This window comes from Saccharomyces mikatae (assembly GCF_947241705.1).
Source record: "Saccharomyces mikatae IFO 1815 strain IFO1815 genome assembly, chromosome: 9".
NCBI lineage: Eukaryota > Fungi > Ascomycota > Saccharomycetes > Saccharomycetales > Saccharomycetaceae > Saccharomyces > Saccharomyces mikatae.
The window spans coordinates 120,357-147,214 of record NC_079264.1 but is presented as its reverse complement, the minus strand read 5'-3'; the positions used below and the strand labels follow the sequence as shown (position 1 = coordinate 147,214).

At 38.5% G+C, this 26,858-nt stretch overlaps 10 protein-coding genes across 10 annotated transcripts; 2 read left to right on the top strand and 8 right to left on the bottom strand.

Annotated features, from left to right (window-relative positions):
* Positions 1-56: 56 nt before the first annotated feature.
* RHO3 (Rho family GTPase RHO3) lies at positions 57-752 on the bottom strand (the record flags this gene model as incomplete). The annotated part of the gene is made up of 1 exon (XM_056223143.1): positions 57-752. One exon carries the CDS (start codon positions 750-752, stop codon positions 57-59), a length of 696 nt encoding a protein of 231 aa, XP_056082763.1.
* Positions 753-2,617: 1,865 nt separating this feature from the next.
* On the top strand, positions 2,618-3,805 carry RPI1 (Rpi1p; the record flags this gene model as incomplete). The annotated part of the gene is made up of 1 exon (XM_056223140.1): positions 2,618-3,805. One exon carries the CDS (start codon positions 2,618-2,620, stop codon positions 3,803-3,805), a length of 1,188 nt encoding a protein of 395 aa, XP_056082762.1.
* A 2,696-nt stretch (positions 3,806-6,501) lies between these two features.
* Positions 6,502-8,205, bottom strand: SMKI09G0530 (MFS transporter; the record flags this gene model as incomplete). Its single annotated transcript, XM_056223139.1, has 1 exon — positions 6,502-8,205. One exon carries the CDS (start codon positions 8,203-8,205, stop codon positions 6,502-6,504), a length of 1,704 nt encoding a protein of 567 aa, XP_056082761.1.
* A 576-nt stretch (positions 8,206-8,781) lies between these two features.
* Positions 8,782-9,837, bottom strand: POG1 (Pog1p; the record flags this gene model as incomplete). The annotated part of the gene is made up of 1 exon (XM_056223138.1): positions 8,782-9,837. The coding sequence occupies one exon, from the start codon at positions 9,835-9,837 to the stop codon at positions 8,782-8,784; it is 1,056 nt and encodes a 351-aa protein (XP_056082760.1).
* Positions 9,838-10,829: 992 nt separating this feature from the next.
* Positions 10,830-12,272, bottom strand: SIM1 (putative glucosidase SIM1; the record flags this gene model as incomplete). The annotated part of the gene is made up of 1 exon (XM_056223137.1): positions 10,830-12,272. One exon carries the CDS (start codon positions 12,270-12,272, stop codon positions 10,830-10,832), a length of 1,443 nt encoding a protein of 480 aa, XP_056082759.1.
* Positions 12,273-13,330: 1,058 nt separating this feature from the next.
* AYR1 (acylglycerone-phosphate reductase) lies at positions 13,331-14,224 on the bottom strand (the record flags this gene model as incomplete). The annotated part of the gene is made up of 1 exon (XM_056223136.1): positions 13,331-14,224. One exon carries the CDS (start codon positions 14,222-14,224, stop codon positions 13,331-13,333), a length of 894 nt encoding a protein of 297 aa, XP_056082758.1.
* Positions 14,225-14,698: 474 nt separating this feature from the next.
* On the bottom strand, positions 14,699-17,743 carry KGD1 (alpha-ketoglutarate dehydrogenase KGD1; the record flags this gene model as incomplete). The annotated part of the gene is made up of 1 exon (XM_056223135.1): positions 14,699-17,743. One exon carries the CDS (start codon positions 17,741-17,743, stop codon positions 14,699-14,701), a length of 3,045 nt encoding a protein of 1,014 aa, XP_056082757.1.
* A 618-nt stretch (positions 17,744-18,361) lies between these two features.
* On the bottom strand, positions 18,362-22,441 carry STH1 (RSC chromatin remodeling complex ATPase subunit STH1; the record flags this gene model as incomplete). The annotated part of the gene is made up of 1 exon (XM_056223134.1): positions 18,362-22,441. The coding sequence occupies one exon, from the start codon at positions 22,439-22,441 to the stop codon at positions 18,362-18,364; it is 4,080 nt and encodes a 1,359-aa protein (XP_056082756.1).
* Positions 22,442-22,799: 358 nt separating this feature from the next.
* On the top strand, positions 22,800-23,420 carry RRT14 (Rrt14p; the record flags this gene model as incomplete). Its single annotated transcript, XM_056223133.1, has 1 exon — positions 22,800-23,420. One exon carries the CDS (start codon positions 22,800-22,802, stop codon positions 23,418-23,420), a length of 621 nt encoding a protein of 206 aa, XP_056082755.1.
* Positions 23,421-23,508: 88 nt separating this feature from the next.
* MET18 (Met18p) lies at positions 23,509-26,604 on the bottom strand (the record flags this gene model as incomplete). Its single annotated transcript, XM_056223132.1, has 1 exon — positions 23,509-26,604. One exon carries the CDS (start codon positions 26,602-26,604, stop codon positions 23,509-23,511), a length of 3,096 nt encoding a protein of 1,031 aa, XP_056082754.1.
* Positions 26,605-26,858: the final 254 nt, after the last annotated feature.

Here is a 26,858-nt window from a genome sequence, read left to right as displayed (position 1 = left end):
CTCTCTTTTGGGGTTTTTGGGAATAGAAGGGAAGGGTATCTGTACGTCTTATTATATTACATAATCGTACAGCTAGATCCACTGTCGCTTTTCACTTCAGTGGCTACTGGGCCAGCGGTTAAAGCAACTCTTGCAGCTTCTGTGAACGCCTCGTTGACACCTTTATTTAGTTTAGCACTACATTCTAAATAACGCAGCGCTCCAATCTTTTTAGCCATTGCCAGGCCCTCTTCATAGCTTATTAGATTTTTCGTATTGGAGGTGCTATTTACGTTATTACCATTATTGTTGGAAACACTGTTATCTTGTTGAATATTGTTCGGTGTAATAGCGTTCGATTCATTTTCATTGTTTCTTAGGTCGCATTTTAGTGCAACTAAAACTAACTTGACGCCTTCACAATGATCGGTGATTTCACCCACCCACTTATTTTGAACGTTCTCTAAAGAATCGCGTGAATCGATACTGAAACATAACATTATACACTGTGTATCTGAATAGGATAAGGATCGCAACCTATCGAATTCTTCTTGACCCGCAGTATCCCACAATGATAGCGTGATGTGTTTGCTGTCGACAAAAATATCATGGATATAGTTTTCAAAAACAGTGGGTTCGTACACTTCGGGAAAGTACCCTCTAGTGAAAACATTTAACAACGAAGTTTTACCACAGGCACCATCACCTAGAATAACGATCTTTCTCTCGACCGGTTTATTTGATGTTGAAGCTGACCCACATAAAAATGACATGTTTCTTTCCCTTCTTGCTTTTTGTGGATTTAGTGTTAGCTTTGCGTTATGAAGTCAAGGTGCCAACGAGAACTAGAGATGAGACGATAAAAAAACAAAAATCAATGGTTGCCTATTCTGTAGTAAAATCAGAATAATACATGTTTTCTCTCTTTTTTCTTTTTGATGTTTACCAATATTTCACGACTAAATCAAAAATGAAAAAAAAAAAAAAAAAATGTCTACGGGTAACAGCACCAGTGTTGAAATGGCGGGTAATACTATTATGTCGGACCAAGTTTATTATGGGGTTCCCCGGCTATTTTAACATATTTATGAAGAAGTTGGTTCTCTTCTTCCCCTCTCCTTGTTTGTTCTTATCTTTAATTTCTTTCTTCGCGCAGGTGCGGTATCGCTCTTCTAAGAAGAAAGTAGGCCGATATCAATGGTTCTGGGCCGGAAGTAGCCGGGCTCGACCGGAAATCGTAAGTGGCCTCAATTTGAGTTTCTTTTCCTCCTTCCATTCTTGCAACACACAAAAGTTTATTCCACGTGACCACTCAAGGGACTCATATATCTATTGCAAGAGAGAGGGAAAAAGATAGTACGCATCATGTTTACTCGTGCTTATCAAAAAAATTTGCTTTCATCATGGCGGCATGACTCCAGGGCCTGATGAAAGACATTCTCCCTTGCCTTTGGAAGGTACATCTTTATGAGTGATTATGTGTTCTTACGTGCATCTGCAAACGTATGCTGACATACTTCGGAGTCGTCAAACTACAACAGCATTACAAGTTCCCCTCTCTCCACTTATGCGCAGTATGCAAGTATGCTTTCCTGCGAAAGGTCCCTCATTTTTCTTTCTTTCGCATATGCATAGCTGGACTCCAGCGATTTTCACAGTAAAGAAGAAAACATGAATATTCGCTTTCCACATGGGCCAGCCGATGCAGGTCCTCAGGTACTTCGTTTATATGCTTATTTAAGCATGCAAAATTAAACGAGATGGCTGCTCTAAGAGTGTGCAGAGTATAATTACTTGCTGCCCTAAGGTAGGACTTTGTCTTAGGAACATGCGCATGAAAAATGCGCAGAACAACTGCCCGCGGGGTTTTTTGCGGTTGGCTACTCCTGCTTCATGTTTTTTCCCTCCCGCTTTTGCGCTTCTGGATTTGCTTGAAGGTAACTTTAAGGGATCTGCGCTTCTTTCTCTTACGTAAAGCAAATTTGAGATTTTGCCTGGGCAAACTTAAATTACGGAAGTAGGAATCGTCGAGGTTGTCGCCTTCCAAATTTGGATTGGCTGAGAAACGTAAACCGAGGGGGTCGGCTAAATTTTGTCAACGGGAATGGATTTTTCTCTAGTATTTTCCGCAGCTTGCAGATATCAGAGCTGATCTTGCCTGGGTGACACCGCATATGGCATTCTGTTGTTGCAAAGTTAAAATACGTCGGCCGCCCTAGCACCAGGGTTGAGTATTCTTTAAGCTTTTCCAAGACCGGACATACCATTGTGCTTGTTCCTTACTTCGTTATTTTCTTGCATAATATCCTGGTTGAGATCATTTTTGATGGAATGTATATAAATAAGGGACAGTCTTATTGTTCCTTAATTTCTGCACTCCGAAGAGTATTGTTTCTCTAAGATTCATTTTTTTTTGTTTAATATAAGGAAAGAACGAATAGTTTTGAATAATACTGAAACCACCCTGTTTCTTTTTCTTTGCAGTGTGACTTTTTTTTTATATTTCCTTTTTTCCCGTTTGGTCGTCCAGACTACAGTTCATGATAGTATATTATATTATCTTAGTCGTTTAACTATTTCTCAGTCTTTTTTTCTTTAGCATTTTTTTTCTCTTCATTTTATTGCTGAAATTTATAGAATGTACTTGGAATATCTTCAACCGAAGCTGAACCTAATGGATGAGTCAAGCACTATAAATAAAAATTTCCCTGATTATCCGCCAAATTTGAACACGCCTATTACTGCAAATCTTAATGAAGAAACGGGTTCTGAGTGCTCTATAATTACTCCAAGGATAAATTCTGGTTCGAATTCGAATTCGCATTCGAATTCCAACTCAGGTTCAATTGATGAAAATGATCTGAATCACTCTAATTCATCTTCTTCGTCTGCAAGGCAGATCAGGAAAAAATGGAAAGAACCTGAAGATATAGCCTTCATTACTACTATAATGAACAATTCTCAACTACTAACGTTTGTAGAATATTTCAAGCCTATGAAGAACTTTTGGAAGAAAATTTCTAAAATCTTACTTCAACAATATGGATACGAGAGGAACTCTCGTCAATGCCATGATAGATTCAAAGTATTATACACAAAATCTTTAAAAGTTCATCCGTCAAAGAAAGTAAAACAAAAGAAAAAAAAGTCAAAACAAGAAGCAAACTCGAATTTAGATTTTGATCCGTCGAAATTATCAAGAATGCAGTATTTGCTGGTTCAGCTACAAAATACATTTAGTTTTGTAAATGGAAATATTATACTCAAATCACAGAAAACACTGAAGCCGAACAAAAACGGCAGTAATCATAATATTAATAATAACAGTAACGATGGCAATATTGGTAACCATAATAGTAACGAAAATAATAACAATATTAGCAATCAAAATAGTAACCATAGTACTAATATTTTCAGTACCCCAGAACATATTCAATCCAGCATCGATCTCGACAAATTGGATTCTATCCCAGCTTTGGATACCAAAGTGGAACCGTCTTTCATAAGTCCCGCCCAGTTTTCTCTTCTTTCTTCAGCACCAGCTGATAATTTAATCCTGCAAACTCCACCATCGCCGTTCTTTCAGCAAACGATGCCTCTACAACTACCGCGGGACATGCAACAACAAGAACAAATCTCCCCGGTTTTTTCTACAGATATAATCTACATGTGGCAAACGATGTTCAGCACCATTGAAAACTTAAAGGAACAAGTCAATGGTTTAAAAAATGAAGTTAAGCAACTAAACCATAAATTCTACCAGCAAAATAAATCGTTACATAATATGCCAACTTCAGATCCAGAAAATTTTATACAACAACATTAAAGGACAAATTGAGGGGGTCTCTACTATACATTTCAACTCGCTTATTCCAAGCACTCACCTTGTTTCCCTTCGTTTTCACCGGTAATTTTCAATTCGTCGTCTCACCTTTTAATTAATTCTAAATGTTCATTTCATTTCTGTCTTCAGTATAATACTTTTTATCATTCTTCATTTAATTCTTCAGGGAAACAAGAGAGTATTATTTTCCTATACATTTATATTTATGCTTATTCAATTTTTTTTTTTTTTAATTCGAGAAAAGGTAAGAACTAAATATATTTGATGATGACGGGTCTGTCACAATTAAGTAGCTATATTTTTTCAATTTTCGAAATATATTCTTGGTTGGACCGGTTTATGTTTTGTTTATTTGAACAACCAAAAAAGAAAAAAGGGACGGAAATTTTTTTAAAGTAATCAATTCAAAGAATCTAGATACTCTAAATGTTGCCGTTTATAACCTTTAAAAAGTGAAGTTATCCGTTTCTGGAAAGTAGGGGCAAAGACTTTTGTCTTACGACTTTTTTCTTCATGTCGGAACTTTTTCAGAAACTTTCTTTACCAACCGAGTTTTCAACCGACGTATCATTTGTCCTACCTAATCCTACCGAACGATAGTTGTTTCCCATCCTTCTAAGGGTTGGATAATACTAAGGACGACAATGAAGTCGTAGCACTTGAACATGTAACAGTACCTCCATATTTCATCTTACTAGATACTGTATTGAAATTCACAGATAACTTGCATTTGAATGAATACACGCAACCAGCTACGGTGGAGGCCTTTTTCAGCTGAAAATTCACCTACAATCAAAGTCGTAGAGAAAGTAAAATGGAAGCTCAAAATGGAATCGAAAAATGAACTTGTAAATGAACTTGTACATAGAACGACAGCAAGTGGTGCTTTCACAAAAGGCACTACCATAATGCAGCAAAGGTAAGGCCACTGAAAATAAGTGTCACAAATGCTGAATGCAACCTTGCTTCCATTAAATTTTCTGTATAATAAGACTTGGACTAAACGGATTTCCTTACCTTATTCTGACCATTTTTACATTGCTCTATTAACTGTGATTCTTGTTCTTTAATCCATCTGTTGTATTTGATCTTTTTTTGTCTTTTAAGTCCAATTCAGATAATTACCAACCGAGATAATGGTTATCAATGGTGACATTCCGGAAGACAAGTAGCCAAGGTCCATTTTTAAAACTAATATTATACCATTTACTCGATACAACTGCTTAGGCAACTTAATGAGTGACCCACGTGGATAATATATGACGACAATGAACAATGAATGTCTGTTGCCCGTATGTGCAGAATTTTCAAAGGTGCTACAAATCTACTCTAGTATGTGGCTCTATTATGTTCAAATTAGGATTATCTACATGGGATGGCTTTCATATAGTGTCAACATCTAATATGAACAACTTGTTCAGAAAGGATAATGGTGATCGTTTTGCTGTTTTCCACCAGCGCTCTTTTTGTTTCTGGTAACATTAAAGCCGAAGCAACTAAGCAAATTGCGCAACCAATGATCAGGAACCAAAACGTTTCTCTTCAACCCACCTCATTAGCAGTACGGTATTGATAGATACGTCGAAAGCAGGCATGTCCACTTAGAAACCAATAACCGATCTAACATGTCCACCTCTTTTTACCTTTTTCATAACATCTCCCACTACTCCACTATTTTAGCAATGGCAGAAGGAATACCAACTGCTTGCAGGCACCTTAGTACCAAGATCTGAGCATACCTAATAGACGCGCCAATCCAATACAAGAACAGAAGTACATTGATAACGCTCATAATATAACAGATCGCCTTCTAAGTATTTTAGCTAATTCATTAACGATTGGAAGCGTCAGTGCTGAAAGATGAATAAACCACAAATAGTATCATTCGTCAACTCTTTAGTAATGGTAGGATTTCTTTCAATTACAGTAAGCACCAAATAATGAACGGACCCTGCCATGGTGAAAAAAGGAACCAGCGAAGTTACACTGAGCGGTAAGGATTTTTGGTTATAATTGACCCTCATAAGAGACCAGACATAAAATTTTGATTCAGTATATGCTTTAGTATGAGTATATTTTTTCTTCATCATTATTCTGGTTGAGATCTGAACCATAGCTGCACTTATCTCCATTGCTGTTCACCCTAAGCATTACGTGAGACGCTTATAGCAGTTTGTTGTTTGACCGGGAAGCGTCTATAAAAGTTGTATCTCAACTTGGTTTTTCTATTACCTGATAAAGGATGATGATATTAAGAATTTTATCACATCATCCTTTTTAAGCAAGAGTAAGTTCCTTCGAACACTTATTGCTTACTGAATCTTTTTGGCTAGAATATGTTTGCTTGGAGTTACTTGTTACAATAACATAACATTTTCCAAGCCTTTCAACTTTATTACATTTTTACCATCCATAAGAAACTTAAACTTAAATGGTGATATGCAGGGTCCCTCGATAGCGGGGCAGGAAGCATGGGACCCCCGAACCTCAGAATTTCGCACATCTTGTATATTTTCGGCCTTGCCAAAAATTGGCGGAGAATAATAATGACAGAGCTCACCCACTGATTGTTTTATGATTACGAAGACGTGCTTCTATTTCTGAATATATTGTTATAGAATTCTAAAAAGAAGGTGGTTATCTGTACGTGTTTCTATGTGATATTTTGAGAGAGCTCATCATACCAATTGTTCTTCATCGGTAGTAAAGTGATCGGAAGAAGCATTTTCCTTGGTTTCAAGGAGTTTGGCTTCTTGTTTTACTTCCAATTCTTGCCTTTTCCTTTTAAAAGTTAGTTCTTTACCTTGTTTTAACAGAATAAATAAAAGGATCGAGGATGAAGAGGTTAAAGCCCCCAAAAATGTGAAAACGCCACCGTACTTCATTTTTTCTACCATTTTACTTAATGCAGCAATAAGAACGGCAGACAAGATACATCTGAATAGGTTTAAACATCCTGTAGCTGTAGATGTATTCGTGGGGAAGAGGTCAACTATAAGAGTGGTTGAAAAAGCTAAAATGCAATTGGAGAACAGCGACGCGAATCCGCTCATGCAAAGAACTGCTGCCAAAGGAGCTTTGACGGTGATACACCAACCGTACGCGCAAAATCCACTACTACTTAAGATTAAGGTAACGAATGCAGGTTGCAATCTCGCTTTAAAGATATTGAAAGTGTATTGGGGGTCATTATCGATGATAGTCTGCACTATGACAGGGTCGTTTTCGTGTTCTTCTAAAAGCTTCGACCTCTTCTTGTCCAACCAGTTCTGGTAGTTTTTTAATCTACCTCTATAGTTCCAGTTCAAATACCTGCCAGCAATTATAATACTACATAAGGTGCAAATACCTGAGGGAAGATAGCATAGACCTACCTTCGCAACGCTTAAGTGATATTCTTTGCTTAAAGCAGTGGATAACGCTGTAAGATGGGTGGTATACATGGCAAATTGTAACCCAGCGACCAGCATAAGTATACAAATCTCATAAGCTCTCAAAATTTCAAACGGTGCCAGTAAATTGAACCGGTTAGGTTGTTCCAAAGTATCGTAATCTGGATTATCCAAACGCAATGATTTTCTCACTGTCGATAAAGCAAGAATCGGGGCCCTATTCAAGTATGATCTTGGTGTCACAGAACCGTTTCCTGATATGTTTCTCTTTGTTTCTGGTAATATCAAGAAAGATGCCAGGAAGCAAATGCCAGAGCCAATTGCTAAGAACCAAAAGATTGCTCGCCATCCCCATCGAAAGGATAAGCCAGCACCGATAAGCGCCCCGAATGCAGAACCAAGCACTTGAAACCCAGCTGCATATCCAACATACCCGCCGCGCTCGGCTCTTGTGGTAATATCACCCATAATGCCGCTGTTGATCGCGATCACAGGTGAAATACCTGCGGCTTGCAAGCACCGTAGTACAATTATTTGAGCATATGTTTGAGCACAAGCAAGACCGATGCAGGCACCGAAATAAATGATGATTGCAGCAAGTACCACAGGCCTCCTTCCCAGCGAATCTGCAAACCCGCCCATGAATGTGGGAGCGAGACCCTGAAATACAAAATATACTACAACAGTGATGTTTACCAACTGCTCGTCAATGTCGAATTCTCCTTCTATAACACTCAGGACGGGATAGTAGATGGCACCGGCTATAGTAGAGAAAAAGCCAGTGAAGGCGCACTGCGCTATTAACACCGTCTTGAAAGAACGAGAAAACCGGGAATGAGGCGGAACTGTGATATCTGGTTCTGGCTTCACGCTCGTAGTTCTTTGCAGGGCCTGCTTATCTACCGTTTCTGTTTTGTATGACTGCATGCTCTCTGCAAGCTCGCCCTCTATATCATTTTTCAACATTATGCTTGAGATTCTTCCTGCCATCTTTGCAATATCTTGGTCCAAGAGTACAGTTCTACTAAGAATGAACACCATTTGGCCTGATGTTGTCACCATTATATATTTATATACCCCATTATCTTGAGATTAAATTTTTTTCGATAATAGATGGTGACGCGGTCTACTATCTTACAATTGATATTATTAATTTCATTAAGACCATCAATCAAGAGAGGAAGAGGTTAAAAGGTCATACGGTATTGTCTGAGCCAAGACATCCTTTTTCAAGGAAGAAGGACTTAAAAGGCATAATATTTGGGGGGGTCAGGATGCTAGTAATTATTACCTCCGTTTTACGGCCGTTAAAGCGGGTAATGGGAAGAGCAGATTAAACGTTACACTTAGAGTCAAATGACAGCATATATGCCAATAGCTTGTTTTCTTTAGCAGTGAGGATGAGACAAACAAAGAAGAATAAATAGTGAATAATAACACTGTAGTATATATTTTCATATATATATATAGATATATATATATATTTTAGAACTGAAGTAATGGTGGACAAATGCATCAAATGGAGGTCAAAGAGGGGTATAGTAAAAGAAAAAAAAAAGTGGCACATCATGTGGGAGGGGGATGTTTTGGGGTATGGATTAAAAAATTAACGGGCCGTTGGGACGAACCCAGTTGCGGATTCCGCATGGGCGACCTGAAGTTCGCCATGGAAATATTGGCGCTTTGCGATCTTCTATGACTAAAACTTTTTCTTGACTGATCTCGTTCTTGACTGATTTGAGGCTGTTGCTGCTGCCCATATATGTTTGCTTGTGGGCCCATACTTATTACGGGTTGAGGACCCATGTTTGGTTGGTAAAGGCCATGCTGGTTTACAGAGAGGAATTGCGAGCTCATCACTGGTGTCTGGGACTCGGAATTCGAGCTCATTGTAGGCAGTTGAGATTGCTGTCCCATTCCTGGCGGGTATAAATACTGTGGCATCAACTGCTGCATTTGTGGCTGCGGGGGCTGCATATATGGATTATTCATCCACTGGTTGGCAGGCACGGGCAAAGTGTAAGCGCCAGGTTGCTGGTGTATCTGAGGGTATCCGACTCCTGTCTCAATCTCTGATACCGTAGGTATGTCTGACCTGTATCTTCTATGACCTCGTGGACTTGCTAGCTCCGATGCGCTTACCTTGCGTTTTTTTGACATTGTGGGAGACGGTACCGCATGGTGATTAAGGTTATCAGTACTTCTATCTCTATTCATACACATGTCAAGAATCTTGTTCAATGTCGAATCGCTTATTTTATCACTTTCCATACATTTATCAATAATTTTGTTTAGTTTGGTAAGATTAGACTCGCGTATCTTTTCTAGTTCTTTTGTGACATTTATCAATCGTACATTCAAAAATTGGTCCACTAGACCGGTATCGCTTGCATCTAGTTCATGAATATCGTCAATCCCAAGTTCTTTCAATATTTTCATTCGCAGCGATAGAGGTTTTGAACTTTGTGATGACTCTGCTGGTCTCCTGTTCGCGCTCTCTTCCCCCACACCAGCTGTCACTGTAGTACCGGATGATAACGTGATATGTTGTTCTCCTTCAGCAGCCATTAGTCCTTCCGGATTTTTTTCTTCTTCGTACTGCTTATGTGATTCCCGCTTCATGTTATGGCATCCACTATGATTTTCGCCTTTATTTATCTTTTGAAATTCTGCAATTAGTCCTAACTTTTAACTCGTTTTGCGCCTTTTTGTATGAGCTGAGCGCAGGGATTGCACACAATTTATTTCCTGTTCTGCGTAGCCTTTAAAATACGCGATCTGATTTTAGTTTTTCTTTGTTTGAAAAAGATTTTCTGTGTTTCCAAATGTCTTTCCTATTCTTTCTGCACACCTTTCAAGTATTTTCATGCACGCTTGCTACTATCAGAATATGTAAGACACACCTTCTATTTCTTACTGCTCTAGTGTCTCCAGCTTCTACGAGAAAAGGAAGGACATACCAAGTTCCCCCATCTGAAGAAATAAAATTCCAAAAATTTTTCTTTCACCATCCGCATTTTCCCTTTTTGATCCACAATTTCCTAAAAGAGTAGTATTTCTACGGGTAATGGCGGGGCAAAGCTCATCTCCGCAGATCCTCTTCTCGGTGACTGGCTCTGGGGGCTTAGAACACAACGTGCGGAAATGTGTGCCTTTATGACCAAATTAGGAAATGTAATGATTTTGTAAACCTTTCAATTTCCCCTTTGGGAGGGCTGTGATGCTGCATAAGTACTATTTTTAGCTGAGTAGGAACGTACTACTGTAGAAGGAGGCGAAAAGCTAGAGAGAAAAAGAGTTCTTAATTTCTTATGGGTATCAGACTATATGTGTTTTCTTACGTAGATCTACTTAAATTGTTCCGTCATTGAAAATCTTCCTATCTGAAATACTCTCTTGATGAAAGGTGGAGACCGTAAGTAAGATCGGCTCTATTTATTCATCATTTTAATTTGCTTGGATAATGAAAGTTAAGAAACACTGACGTTTAACGAAAAAAAAAGAAAAATGGACAGCTAAATATCGGTAAAAAGAAAGAAGGGAACGAGACGCTTGAGTAAAACATAGGGGTAGGATGTGTTTCGAAAAAAATAGGGGAAAAATGCTCACATAGCTTAATTGTATAAGACGAAGTGAGCTTTACCGGAGGTTACAGAAACGGTACAGCCGTCAGCACCGCCAGAAAACTTACCATTTTCGTAGACACATTCACCAATGACATTGGAAGACTCATCGGCAGCAACTATCTTGACATTGTAGTTCAATGCGTCGCTGTTGTTTGGATTAGGAATTAATGATAAATATGTGACACCGTCGGTGGAACCAGCACCAAAGTTCAATGGAGCCCAGTTACCGATACCTGAACCTGAGGTACCCCAGATACAGCCATCTTCGACCGAGACACCGGCATTGTTAACGTAGTATTGAGCAGATGTCTTCTTACCCTCCCAAGTAAAGTAGGAATCTTGATCGACCACAGTCAATGGCAAGGAGTTGCCTCCTTCAACATAAGTTGGGATGACCATGTTTTCAGTACCTGGGTAATCGGTTCTACAAATGGCAACACCTTGGCTCAATTTGGAAACAACGTAGGCAGCATCGACACCCCATTCACACAAGTAGTCGGCATCTGTATTGGAACGGTACAAATAACCGTTTTTACACAATAAACCTCCAACGGATCTACCATCAGATGGCTGGTCAGATGGCCACTGAGTCTTGGACATACCTGGTTGACAGGAGTAAGAACAGTAAGAACCTTCCTTGCACGAACCACCAGTAGAGGTGTCGGTGTTTTCCACACCGGACCATCCACCTTCACCTATCCAATTAATAGGAATGACACCTTGGCCGGATGGGAATTTATCACAGGGAATAGTACCGTCGTGAAATTTTTCACTTGGACCTGAGAAATCAGCCAAATCACCATAGATACTTCCACTGGCAGAGGAAGAGGAAGTAGGTTGGGAACCAGAAGATGAAGAGGAGGCGCTAGATTTAGCAGAAGAGGAAGCACTAGATTGGGTAGCAGAAGAAGATATGGCACTAGATTGGGTAGCAGAAGAAGATGAGGCACTAGATTGGGTAGCAGAGGAAGTTGAAGCAACAGTAGAGGTCTTGCTGTTTTTTTCAGCAGATGAGGAAGAAGCGGAGCTACTTTCCAGAGCTGAGGTTGCCGAGGAGGACGATGTTCCTTGAGGTGTCAAGACAGTGGCGGATGTGGCCACATTAGAGATTCTCTCATTTTTAGCTAGAGCAACAGATGAAACAGCAACGGAGGCGGAGCCGACAGTACCGGCTGCGGAAGAGGTTGGAGCCAGAACAGATGTTGTGGTAACTGCTGTTTGGATAGCAACGGCGTCAGCAGAAGTAGCTTCAACAGCAGTGGGAGTTACAGTGTGTCCATCAGAGTCGACAACAACAGTTTCGTAAACATACTTGTACGCAACGGCCCTTTTGTGTTGATGGGAATCTTCTTGGTGCACATCCACGTGTGGTAAAGCTGACACGATTGCACCAGAACTAATCAACGTAGTAACGGCAGTTGAGAATTTCATTGTTTCTGCGAAGAGATAAAGGATTGGATATTAGTTAGTAAAGTGTTTTTTTCTATACTTCTTTTTGGGTCTTGTATTTCTCACAGACAGTATTCTCAAATCGAAACTTATCAGCATCTTATTTGAGATGTAGATAGCTGCTGTCTTATGTTGTGTTGTATGCATTATTGGTTCTTTTTTCTTTCCTCCCAATATAGATCCTAAGGTTCCCATAGCTGACGCGAAACGCCAAAACTTGACATGTCCAAATCAAGAAATTGTGTCCGAATCAGGAAACTGCGCGTCGCAGATTTTCGTGACGAATGTCGTTTCAGGAGAAACAAGCAAACATAAACCAAAAATAACAATTGAATACGACTCTACCAACGCTTCGAGGACGCACTGCATTGACAGTGTAGAGAAGGGAGTAGGTTGCTGCAGACGAAAGAACAGACAATTATGCTCACAGAAATGAAGACTTGTAAAGATAAATGAACTAAAGTTGTGATAGATAACTTACTTGGATAGAGGAGCTCAGTTTAACTTATAATTAGTAATATTCAAAGGAATGTAAGTAGTTGGATAGCACTAAACAAAAAATTTCTTGCTTGCTAGATAATTTGTAAAGGAGGGACTGTAAATAGTTGGAAATTTCGAGAGGGATGCAAGGAAATTGTTTCTTTCGATTCGAATGGATCTTGCTATAGCGTCTTATTCAACTGAGTGGATATATATATTTGGTATGGTGTTCTCATATCTTAAGTGAGAGAAGAGGAATGCAAAGACAAACGCAGACTATTCTCATGTAGTTTATAAATAAACATTGGCAATTTTGAAAAAAAAATAACAAAGCACGATGCGAAAATGAGCGAATTTCCGCCCTGGTGTGTTTCAAACGATATGTACAAAGAGAATGAGTTAGGTGACAGGAATTTACGATGAGAGATAAATAAGAGTTAAAGGACAGTGTAATACTGGTTTCAAAGAGTATTAGCTACTGATCTCATGGGACGGTATACAACTTATACGAACACATTTATATGTATATATTATTTAGCTATTAACAATGGCGAAACATACTAATCGCCCTTATTCTTCTGTTTTGATTTCAAAGCATTGTTGACCTTGTCCAATTTGAACTTCTTGGAAAGCCCTTTCTCCAATAACCAGTAAGGAACAAATATCATGACAAAACGCATGATATTGGCAAATGTTCCCCTGTATACATCAACGGGGTCCCTAGTACTCAAGATATCTTGAACCAGTTGTTTTGCGTACGCGTCAGCTGGCATAGGCTTGTTATCCTTGGCCATGGTTTTCCTCGAATTAAAGGCGTCCCTACCTTCAGGAAAGTTGTAAATTGAGGTTTCAGGCAAGGGCCTCTTGTCGGCAATGTCGGTAGCCACGCCACCCGTGATGGCGTTGATGACCCTCACGCCAAAAGGTTTCATTTCTAGATGCAACCCGCGAGCATATTGATGAATTGCAGCTTTAGAGGCAGAGTAAATACTACCAAAGGGAAATGATACTACACCGGCTAGAGAACCAGTGAAAACAATGGTTCCTCTTGCATTCACAAGAAATATAGACAGTTCACGACACATATTGATGTGCCCAAACACGTTAACCTTAAAACACTGCTCTATTACAGCATCTGTTGCGTCCAATGCGGCAAAAGTACAACTCTGACCGGCATTGTTGTACAATAAATCCAATTTACCATTAGGCAATGTAGTTCTCAAAAAGCCAGCAAACTTTACAATTTCTTCTGGCTCAGAAATATCCAATTTGTATGGTTTAACACTGTCGTTACCAAATTGAAAAGTCAACTGTTCCATTGGTTCTAATCTCCTTGCACATGCATAAACCATATACCCATTCTTGGCCAATTCCTTCGTCACCTCATACCCAATACCAGCCGAGGCGCCCGTGACTACGGCGATTTTCTTAGGTTGTGATTGTAATTGCGACATGTTCTTTGCTGTTTTTGTCAAAAAATTGATTGAAAGTTGTAGTAAATGTACAAGATCAATAATTAAGCTTCTCCACTTACTCTACCCCTACCCCTCCCATTTACTTTTTTTTTCCAGCACCGGACGAAGACGAGAAAGGCATTAATTGCGAACATACTAAGAGAGAAAAGCTCGAAAGACACTTTGTCAATACATAAGGGAAAAGATTATTTGTGAATAAATAGGAAATACCACTAATAGAAAATATCTTACATAAACAAGGAGATAAATTAAATGATTTCAAAAAGGTTAAGCGGACGTGAACAAACGTAAACAAAAAAGGAAATGTATCAAAGAAACTACTTGTAGATCACTCTTTTAGGGAATGAAGCTCTCCATACACATTAAAGTAATACAATATCGTACGTGTATATGGCTGATTTTTATATGTTTTTTCATAGTTGCATCCTACAAAGCAATCGGTAAAAATTTATCTTAGGATTGTTGGAAAACATCTTTCAAGAAAGCATCTTCTTCGGCCAAATGTAGCGCTTTACTACCTGCGGCAACAGCACCACTTGGGTTTCTGCCACAATATCTGACTTTGAAATCCTTATACTTATCTGTTTCCTTCAATGTGGTGTGCAACCGTGGTTCTGTATATGCCCAAGAACCCATGTTCAATGGTTCTTCTTGGCACCAAACAATTTCTTCCAAGTTTGGATAAGAGTTCAACGAATCGCGTAGTTGAGCAAATGGGAATGGGTGAAGTTCTTCAATCTTTAAGAAGGCGGTGGTCTTATCACCCAGAGTCTCACGTCTTTTGTGTAAAGCAGTGTAAACTTGCCCACTTAGTAAAACAAGTCTCTTGGTTTCCTCTTTTGTACTGATACTCTTCCCATGCTCAATATCCTCAATAATCCATTGGAATCCACCTTCGCTGAACTCAGAGAGTGATGATCTGGCTAATGGGTGACGTAACAATTGCTTGGAGAATAATAATGCTAACGGCTTACGGAATTGACGATGCTGTTGTCTTCTTAAGATATGGAATAGGTTAGCTGGTGTAGTTGGGTACACCACCTGGAAATTACAATCTTGATGTTGTCTTTGCAATTTTTCCTCCGATGGGAAATATCTTGGGTCTTCGTTGGCTAATTGCAAGAATCTTTCTAATCTACCAGATGAGTGTTCTGGACCCTGTCCATCGTAACCATGAGGCAAAGACAAAACTAAACCAGAACGTTGCTTCCATTTTTGTTCACCACCGGCAATAAACTGATCGATGATAACTTGCGCTGTATTCGCAAAATCACCGAATTGAGCTTCCCACATGACTAAATAATCTGGAGAAGTTAGTGAATAACCATATTCGAAACCCATGACACCGTATTCGGACAAGGAGGAATTAGCGATTGTGAAATCAGCCTTTTCATTGTTCAAGGTGCTTAGCGGTGTGTAAATGGCTTCAGATTGTTGGTCATGCAAAACTGCGTGACGTTGAGAAAATGTACCTCTTTCCACATCCTCACCAGAAACTCTGACATTTTGGCCATCTAAAACTAAAGTACCGAATGCCAAAGCTTCACCGGTAGCCCAATCAATGCCTTCACCTGTCTCGATAGATTTACCTCTATTTTTCAAAATTCTCTTTAGATTTTTGTGCACTTCGAAGCCTTCAGGCCACGAGGAGAGAACTTTACCTAACTCTTTCAAAGTTTTTTCAGGAACATTAGTTGGTTCGTGTGGCAATATCTCGGTTGCCAATTCCTTTGGTGATTTGAATCCTTCCCACGCAGCTGTCAACCATTCCCTTTGTGATGGAACGTAATCTTTCGCCTTTTCGAAAGCATCCTCGAATAAGTTCCATACCCATTTCTTGTGCTCATCAATATCTTTATTGGAAAATGAGCCTTCATTAATCAACTTTTCAGTATAGACGTCAATCACAGATTTTTGCTTCGCAATTTTTTTGTACATCAGTGGCTGGGTGAAAGATGGCTGATCAGTTTCGTTGTGACCATGTTTTCTCCAACCAACAATATCAATGATAGCATCGGTGTGGAATTTATGCCTCCATTCTGCAGCTAAATTAAAAATAAATGTCACAGCCTCCACGTCATTCGCATTGACATGGAAAATTGGAGCATCAATAGCCTTGGCCAAATCGGAAGGATATGGTGTGGATCTTGCGAATCTTGGGTCTGTAGTAAACCCGATTTGGTTGTTAGTAATGATATGAATAGTACCACCTGTAGAGTACTCTGGTAGGGTCAAAAAGCCCATGGTTTCATAGACAACACCCTGGCCAGCAAAAGCAGCATCACCATGCAATAAAACACCTAAAGCCTTTGTTTTCTCATTTAAATCATTCTTGGCGTGTAATAAGGCTCTTGTTCTACCAAGAACAACTGGATCTTGGGACTCCAAGTGAGAGGGATTGGCAACCAAGGATAAGTTAACATACTTTCCTGAAGTAGTAGGTCTTTGATAGTTCATACCTAAATGGTACTTAACATCTCCCGAACCTTCAATATCATCACGGGCACTGGAACCCTTAAATTCAGAAAAGATGGATTCGTTTGGTTTACGAACCACATTGGATAAGACGTTTAGTCTACCACGGTGAGCCATACCCAAAACAACATCCTCTACACCCAATTCAACCGAACGATCGATTAAAGTTTTGATACCTGGAACAACACTTTCCAAACCTTCCAAACCGAATCTCTTATCATTTGGGAACTTTGTAGATAAGAACGACTCAAAGGAAGTGGCCCATGTTAATCTATCTAAGATCTGCCTCTTTTGATCCACTGTGTATTGGTAAGGGTCTGGAATTTCAATTCTTTCTCTTAACCACTCACACTTTTGTTTAGATGGGATATGTGTGTATTGTACACCGTACGAGGAGCAGTATAGCTTTTCTAAGTGATCCACAATTTCTCTCAAGGTCATTTTTGATCTGCCGTCACTGGCAAACCTTGGCAAAATACCAGGCCCTAAATTAATCTCCTTATCAAGATCGTGTTCGCTAAAGCCGTAGTAGTCCAACGTCAATTCTGGTGGAACAGGATTACTTTTGTTACTACCGAATGAGATACCTAAAGGATCGATATGTGCTTTTAAGTGACCTCTAACTTGATAAGCTCTACATAACAATTGCACTTTTAAATGTATCGAGACATTTTCATCCACCGAACCAGTCATTGCGGTCCCCAACGGAGCGGCCTCAGTACCTTGAGGAAAATTACTGATACTGGGGGGTGCCTGGAAAGCTTTCGTAGCAGGGACCCTTGGGTTAGACATATTCTTGAAATATGCATCCCATGAAACATGGACGGAAGATGGGTCTTTCTGCCAAGCTTGGTACATCTCATCGATGTAAGTGGCATTTGAAGTCGATAGAAAATTATCAGTACCAGTAGTGGCTAGTCCTCTTCTCACAACTCTCACGGTAGATACATTCTTAAGTAGAGATGTTTTCAATAGCCTTCTCGAACTATACCGGCATGTTTGTGAAGACACTAACCTTAGCATGATGATGATAAAGCTTGGTGTTTTCTAAAAATTCCTTTTATTTTCGTTTCTTCTGGACGAAGTTATGATGTGGGGAAGTAAGAAAAATTACGGTGTTTAGTATTAACCACTTCTTTCTTTCTTCTTGCCTGTATTTGACTGCTTATAATGTGTTAAAAAAACAAAATTGAGGGGAAAAGCAAACAGGTTATGATCTTATTAAATAACACACAGGTTAGGTAAAGTATAAATAGTACACGCCCAATGAATCTGCACCGTTATCGTAGATCGGACTTACATATAGATAGGTCTTGGCTCCCACGGTCCCTTTGCCAATCATCTATGTGTAATACCTCTTTCTTATTTGCAGAGGCCCCTTCCTTAGCCCCGGAACCGCAAACGGTCGAAGCTAACTGGTCCGGCCCGGGCGGGTGATGGTTTGCGCTACTAAAAAACAGGATAATATGCCAAGCAACGTTGACTATTCTTGTGTATTGTGTACTTACTCTATTGATCTTATTGTTACAGTGTTATATATTTGTCAAACATACGTACGTACAGACTGGACGAAAAGATATGAACAGTATATAAGGAAAAAAAGGGGTATATTTCTAAAAAAGTCATGTGGTGATGTGGGCTTTAAGACGAGTGTTCCTTGAACCATTCATCAGTAAACTCATTTAGCTTGTCGGCATCGATGTAAACCCAGGAGCCCTCCTCATTGTAAAATCTGGCGTTTTCAAACATTATTTGCAAGGCTTGTCTTACGTCGTCCAAGGTTTTGTATGTGCCATTCTTACTGTTCTTTAGAATGATATCAATAGCCATAGGTTTCTCAATTACCTTGAAATAATCCGGATAGTCACGCCTTGATGGAAGTTTTTCAAAAATGGATGTTCTTGGATGGGAATCTGCTTCATCTAACAATCCACGCATTTCTTCCACCAATTTTTCCACGGCAGGAAAAATTCCAGGCGACTTTAGTTTCGCTTTAGTTTTCCTGGCTGGAGTCTTCTTCAGAGGTGATTTTGCCTCTGAGGTTTCCTCTGTTTGTTTGCTATCATTATTATCTGACACGGCTGTCTTCTTTAACTTTATCTTGACTGTTAATTTGGTTTTCTTCTTCTTGGATTCCGAACCATTTATAATTTCGACGGAGCTACTTTTTTGTTCCTCTTCTACCTTGGCGTCCCCGTTTTCTTTGGGAACGCTCTCTTCTTCAACATTTTCCTTGTCTTCTGCGGCAACAATGGCAATGGTTCTTTTCCTTCTACTACTCCGGCGTTTCGATGGAGAAACTGTAGATTCCTGATTAGCACCAGCTTCATCATCTATATTCGTCCTGAAACTATCATTATCAGCCAAAGAAGTTTCAGATGCATCAGGCGTATTTTCAAGCGTTTCTATTTCGTTTTCCTTTGTGCCATTCTGACGTAGTCTCCTCTTTTCACGAGCTTGACGTCTTTTCTTGATAGCATCTTCTAAAGACATATTTTCATCCTCCACAGCCTCTAAAAATTGTTCTTCAGTAAGACCATCGTCATAGTAAACTCTTTTCTTTTGTCTAATTCTTCCCAATGGTTCAGAGTCCTCTTTCTTGAAATGTTCCTCAATATCTTCTCTGAAGACTTTAGGTAGTTCGTCTAGTTGAATCAATCTAGGAGGTGGAACTCTCAGACCATGAGCCTTAGCGTCTGCTCTTTCTTGGCTCATTCTTTCCTTATCGATTTCATCAAACAGTATTTTTTCATCGGCGCTTCTGGCCAAAGTATCATTTAACTCATCATCATCTAATTCTGCCTTGTCATCATCGTCTCTATTCGTTTCACTTTCAATCAATCTTCTCAAAAATGCTTCTTGCTCCTCTGCGGTTGATTTGTTATCAAATTTACCTGCTTGAATAACTTTACCATCAATATCCAATTTTTGCATGGCCCTTTCCAAAATAACTTCTTCCACAGAATCGGTAGTGATTAATCTTAAAATTCTAACTTCATTCTTTTGCCCAATTCTGTGAGCTCTATCTTGTGCTTGTAAATCCTGATGTGGATTCCAATCTGTATCAAAGATGATTACAGTATCTGCAGTTTGTAAATTCAAACCCAAACCACCAGCTCTGGTCGATAGAAGGAAGCAGAAATAATCGGAATTTGGTGCATTAAACGCATTCAGCATTTCTGTTCTCTCCTCGGTCTTTGTACTACCATCCAATCTCATATACTTCAAGTCTTTCATCCTTAAAAAATCTTCCATAATATCCATAACCTGAGTCATTTGGAAAAACATTAATACTCTATGACCCGAGGCTTTGAATTTAGGTAGCACTCTATCCAATAATTCAAATTTACCAGCTACTCTGTAAAGGAGATCGCTATTGCCTCTCGAAGGATTTACGACACCTTCAACTTCATCAAATACGAAGGGATGATTACAGATTTTTCTCAATTGCATAATTTTATTGTTCAGACCTTTAATCCCACCTTTAGTGGCGCCCTCTGTTCCTGCACCAACAAACAACGCGTTATGCTTTAGCATTTGCTGATATAATTGTTGTTGCAAACCAGATAGTTTACATTTAATAACCTTCTCCACCTTATCAGGCAAATCTTTTTCTACTTCTTTCTTCAAACGACGTAATAAGAATGGTCTCAACACCTTATGCAGTCTTCTGATAATCAACAACGTTTCTTCTTCTGTTAACTCTAATTTCTCTTGGGTACCAGTGTTAGCAAAAGGAGTATTAAACCAGTCTTCAAAAGTCTTAGCCGAATTGAAAATTTTCGGCAAAACAAAATTTAACAGTGCCCATAATTCTGGAAGATTGTTTTGTAAAGGGGTACCTGTTAGAATCAATCTATTTCTTGTACGGTAATAATGGGAAATTGTGAATGATAGCTTGGATTGTGCATTCTTCATTCTATGACCTTCATCAATGATCATATGAGCCCAATCATGTTTAGATAAAAGAGATTTATCTTTGATAATATATTCATAAGTTGTTAATAAGACATCAAAATTTCCAATCCTTATCTGATGTTGTAAAGAGTGTCTTTGGTTTGGGGTGCCTTTGTATATAATAGTGTTTAAGCTCGGAGCCCATTTTTCGAATTCCAGTGTCCAATTTGTTATAGTGGATAGGGGTACAATAACTAGGAAAGGGCCCATATCCTTTTTAGCTTCATAGAGGTACGTTATTAGAGAAATGGACTGAATGGTTTTACCCAGACCCATTTCGTCTGCTAAAATACCATTCAAATGATTATTGTACAGCGATACCATCCATTCTAAACCGCGCAATTGATACTCTTTTAAAGTACCACCGACAAGAATTGAAGGTTGTTTGTCAATCTTTTCTTTGATTCTGTGAGCCACTTCATAATAGTCAGTCTTTTCTCTTTCTTCATCAGTAATCGCTTGAACCTCCTCACCATGAAGTATTTTTGCCTCATTTTGTTGTGCTCTAACGGCCTCTGACAAAGAATCTAAGAAAGTATTGGTCTGTCTTAATAATTGTGTAATTCTAGTGTCCTTAGTTTGATCTAACAGTTTTAAGTAAGCTTCTTCATCATTAGATTTCAAAGCAGCTAAACGTTGCTTGGCGGTTCTTTCTATCCTTTTCTGTTCATCCTTCTCCATTTGATTATGTAATGAAGCACCTAATCTACCAAATTGGAAGCAACGTTCTTGGCGAGACCATTGCTCAGACTGTCTTTCCTTGATGAAATCAATGATGCTGTTTATTTTCTGTAGATGTAAATTACGTTCCTTCTTTCTCTTTTCCAGTAATTGTTGTCTTTCTAATTCTTCCGCCAAGCGAACAGTTTGTGGGACAATCACTTTACTCCTTATTTGAACGGACCTTTGCGCTGCTGCTGTGAAAGGAGAATCACGCAAATATGGAACATTGTGGTGTGCTTGACTAGCAACATTGTTAATCAATTTTTGCCTGATGGATTTTTGTTTAGTAAGTAGCTTTAAACTCTTCAATTCCAAAAGAGCCTTGATCTTGAAAGTGTCCATTCTGGACGATAAATCATCTTTTGTTATAAACTCCAAACAATCATCTAGTGAGTATGTACCCAAATTGGCAGGTAGTCTTTCAAGCTCCTTGATTCTGTTGGATATGCGAGCAGATATTCTTATTTCTGTTTCTGGATCGCCCAATGCAGTCTTTGTGGCGTTGGAAAACTTTGATTCTAAATCTAAACTTTTAGCCTTCGTATTGAAATCCATAGAGATTCTTATTGGCTTCTTTCCCGGGAAATCTACTTCTTTCACGATAGTTTCATCGTTATCGATGTCTGGTAGGTATAAAACATAATCAGGAACATCAGTATCTTTCTCTAGTAGCTGCAACGCAACTAGATGTTTGTTAAGTAAATCCTCATCATAATGAAATCCCTCATCTATACTCTTTCTCAAAGTTTCTAACTTAGTTTCGTAGCGATCCTGGTCACGTGATATCTTCATCAAGGTACCCTCTATTGCTTTCATTTCCAACTTATTTTCCTTGGGATGGTTTTGAATAGCTCTATAACGGTACAGTAGCTGTTCTAACTGTACACTACTTCTTGGCTTAGGAATCGTAATTTCAGGTAGTTCTTCGGACTCTAGTTTTCCATTTGTTTCGGAAGCTGCAGCAACCGCAGCTAATGCGGCAACTGTTGTGGGTGTATTATTCATCACCGTGCTCACCAACTCAGACTGTTCCTGAAGCATTCCCGCTTATTAAAGTGTGTTGCTTCTTTATGTTGTTATCCCCACCAAAATAGCCGCTGATTACCTTTGTTTTTCTCTATATCCTTTTTCCTCTAAAGTTTCGTTTTCGTTATTGATAAACTTTTTTCTCTTTCGCTGCCAAATTGGTGTCTTTTTTCTTTTACCATGAGGCGGGTACCCATCAATCACGTGGTATGGAACACGTGACCTCGATACTCGCTTTGAAAAATTTTTGCGATGAGCTTGAACAAAGATATACAAAAATATGATTAACAGTCGTAATGATGATAACCTGTGAGAGCGATAGGTAGAATTAAAACAAACTGAGTTGCGACTTTGTACTTTTAACTGCGTAAATATGTCGTCTTTACATAGCCAAGCTTCAAAATATCAGGCTACATCAGTAATCAATGGGCTGCTTTCGAATCTTTTGCCTGGTGTTCCCAAAATTAGAGCCAGTAGTAATAAAGAAAGTGTACAGAATGGGTCAAAGGCTCAGTTGATCGATAGAAATTTGAGAAAGAGAGTGGAGTTACAAAATCGTGATGTTCATAAAATTAAAAAAAGATGTAAGTTAGCCAAAAAGAGACAGGTCAAAAAACACAAACATGATAAGGAGCAACTTGAACAACTGGCGAAATACCAGGTTCTAAAAAGACATCAACAAGAGGGAACACTAACGGAACACGAGAGGAAGTATTTGAATAAATTGATTAGAAGGAACTCCCAAAACCTGAGGTCGTGGGATTTAGAAGAGGAAGTACGAGATGATCTTGACGACATACAACAGTATATTTTAAAAGAAACAGTTTCTACCACTAAGGCGGATAGGACTAAAAGAAGAAGGTCCAAAAGAAAGCAATTTAAAGAAGAGATCAAGAACAGTGATTATGTCAAGGACCACAGGTATCCTGGTTTGACACCAGGGTTGGCACCTGTAGGACTAAGTGACGAGGAAGACTCAAGTGAAGAGGAGTAAACATGAGAATAAATGTCACATTTTTGCACTATACATAGAAATTTATACTTATTTAAAAAACTCAGCAAGATCTTCAAAATATAGACGTTCATTCGAACGGAATTTGACCTAACTCATAATAAACCTGTCTTGTATCAATACATTGCTTTCTTATCATTCTTTTCTTATCAGACAAAACTGGTATTAGCCCGTTAAGAACATCGTCTTGGTAACTTAGGCAATAGTTTAGGGGCACCACAGTGGTAATCCTTTCCAAAATTTGTAGGGCTATAAATCTGACACTGACACTGTTATACTTTTCCAGTAGAACTAGGGATAGCAATAAAGGGACTATGGTACTTATGTGCTCAGTAATTAGATTATGATGTTTATCAGTAGTATCCTTCAATGTTTCTAAAGCGGATACCCTTACCTCAGAATCAGGCATATCTAAAGCTTGTAATAATAGTGGGAACAAATCGTTAATGAAGGGACCTACCGACTGGCTTGAGGTGTGCTTCAACACTAGAGATAATGCCGTCAAATAATTGCATTTTATGGTCATATCCACGGTATTTTTATAGTTGTTGACTATCATTTGAAAAATATCACAGAAGAACTTTTGTTTATACAAGATTTTAACATTATTGTTCCAATTGATACCTTTGAATTTCTTTAAAGAACTGATATCCATGACAAAAACTTCAAAAAGCTTAGCAACAAGTGGACCAATATCTTGGTTAGATAATAAATCAATGAAATTTTTGATGATATCAGGTGATTTTAATGAGTTTTGCATTATTAACCCTTTAGTCAGCCAAACCATTATTTCCAGATTGATGTGTGATAGGTCTTCCCAATCAAGTAATCCTATTACATCATCCTCAGAAACAAACTTATTTGATAAGACTAACAGTAATTCCAGGTATCCCAATTTTTCAGTTTCAATCATTTTCGGACCATGTGACTTGAGCAGTTGAGCTGCTTCAACAAGTATGGTTAGTTTTTGAGGAAATTGACAGGCTTTATTGAGAGCAGATAATATTTTGACATATGGAATAGCTAATATGTTTGGTGCGTCTAAAATTCCTATTTCACCTTCATAGAGAAAATGCTTATTATATCTGTCCAATTCTTCCTGATGCATCGACTGTGGAACTTTAAAATTAATGAAAAAGAGAACATTTGACAGAAGGGTCAAATTGTAATTGTCATCTACAATGGTTGATTCTTGAGTAACTATCTCCAGTAATTTTGGTTCAATGGCTCGCTTAAGCGCAAGAGCATCTTCCTCCTTGAAAACGTTCTCATTTTGATTGTTATTAAAAAGAGAATATATGGTTGAAATGAGTAGAAAGCAATATTCTTTGGATTTGGAAACTTTAGCCACTCTATTTAATTTTGTCGCTAGATATGAAATGCTTTCCTTCACCAAAATATGCCTTGAAGTGGTAAAATCAAGAATAATTTTCAAGATTGTCTCAATTTGAATATTTTCTTCATTATTGACACGAACTTTTTCGCCATAACTATCAGGTAACAGATCCAGCAATTTTTTTAATGATATTTCAAAAACTAAATCCTCGTATATCTCACTGATTGTCTTCAACCCTTCCAAGCAAGCGTAGTATATATTCTTATTGTTATCCGTTAGTATTGTTTCTGTGAAGTACTGAATGATAAGAGAAACTTCCTCTGGGCTCAAAAACCCCTTCATTCTGATCATTTTCGTAAACTGTATCACAGAAAGAGTCCTTATAGTAACCTCTGACTTGGAACTGCTGGTCAAAGCCATGCTTAAAAGCATAATTATCTCATCCTTGTATTCGGCCATTTTGTTGTTTGGTACCGAGCTTTTTAACGACTCTTTAGATATTCTTCCAAATAGATCAATGTATGAATCGAAAAAGAATGACAAATTCATAATCAGCAGCTTCAATTTGGCAATCTCAGATGTATTGGTCAAAAACAACGGAAAAGTCGAAGAAACAACCTCGTTAAATATTTCAATATTTCCACTACCAATGGCAGACAGAATCTGACAGGTTTGTTTCAAATCCTTTTCATATTCAAAGTTTGGTTTCAACTCATCTAATACATGAGTGAAGAACTTTTCAAATGATACTTTTTCAAAGTCGTATAGTTGGAGCCCCATCAAATTTAAAATTCTTAAACAAGCATCGTAATTAGTATATTGACCCATATCATCACTGGATTGGTGTTTATTATACGGATTCAGCAAAGTGTTTTCGGTCCCTTCACTGTTCTGTATGATTTCGAATTTCAGGGCATTCCAAAGCAACTTCCAATTTGCTAATATAGAAGAGCCGCCAAATTTCCTAACACATTCTAGTAGCGTTAAAAGGGTGTCATTTTTTACTACTGGTGAAGAAGCGGTGAGTTTGTCCAGTAAATTGCTATAAGCATCTTCGGCAAATAATGGCGTGGCAGTAATGGCCGACCTCAAAGCCGTTTTTAAATCCTGGTTGGAAATCTTATAAGGATCATGCTTTGGTGGCTTGAAAGTAATTGGAAAATAGCAAAACAAAACATCGAATAAATCTTCCTTGAAGTTCTCCACGTTCTGTAATTTTGATGTAATAGACTCGTTGAGTGCAAATGACAACAGTAGGTTCCTAGGGTCCTTTTCACCATTGGCAATATGAAGAAACGTTTCAATAAATAAATCGTTAATTCGCTTCACCTGTTCCATCGATGATGCATTGGTAAAAAATCTATCAAATATGTTCTTTAGAATTTTGAAAGGCAATAGTCTAGTTGATGCTAAATGCTGGCCCTGTTGATAGCTGTCCAGCAATAATCTCAAAAGTTGGGTAATCTCATTAATGGAAACAAACTTCATTGGGGCTAACGCAGCGAACCCTTCCAAAACTTCCTTTACAAGCGCTTGATCATCAAACTTAGATTTATAGAACTGAAATATAACTGAGCATTCGTTTTTGGATAAGTGGTCATTCGGTGTCTTAGTTAAGACAGTAGACAAACATGTTAACGCTTTCTTTCTTTCTATCTCGTTTTCTGAAAGGAAATGATCTTTCAACGCAACAACAACCTCCAATAATTTAACTGATCGGTGAACGATGGATTCTGATACTACTAAAGCAGCTTCGTTTGCCCTCGACTCATCAATATTCAAGTTGGCCATAAACGTAACGATGGCTGAGTTTAGTTTGTCTGGCGTCATTAGAGGCCTCTATTTTTTGTTTCTTTTATCAACTTCAATGTCAATCCAATTTAAGCAGAAACTATTGAGCCTAGCTAATGCAAACGAGAAGAATCTTCCGCTACTTGTAAGGTGTATATATTCATTTTAACCATTCAGATGACTAAACAAAGAATATTAGTATTTTGGAAAATTTCGGACATATTACCCGCTTTGAACTATCTCGGGTTATGCTTTCACAATACAGTGAAAACAGGAGCTAGAAATAGTGATAT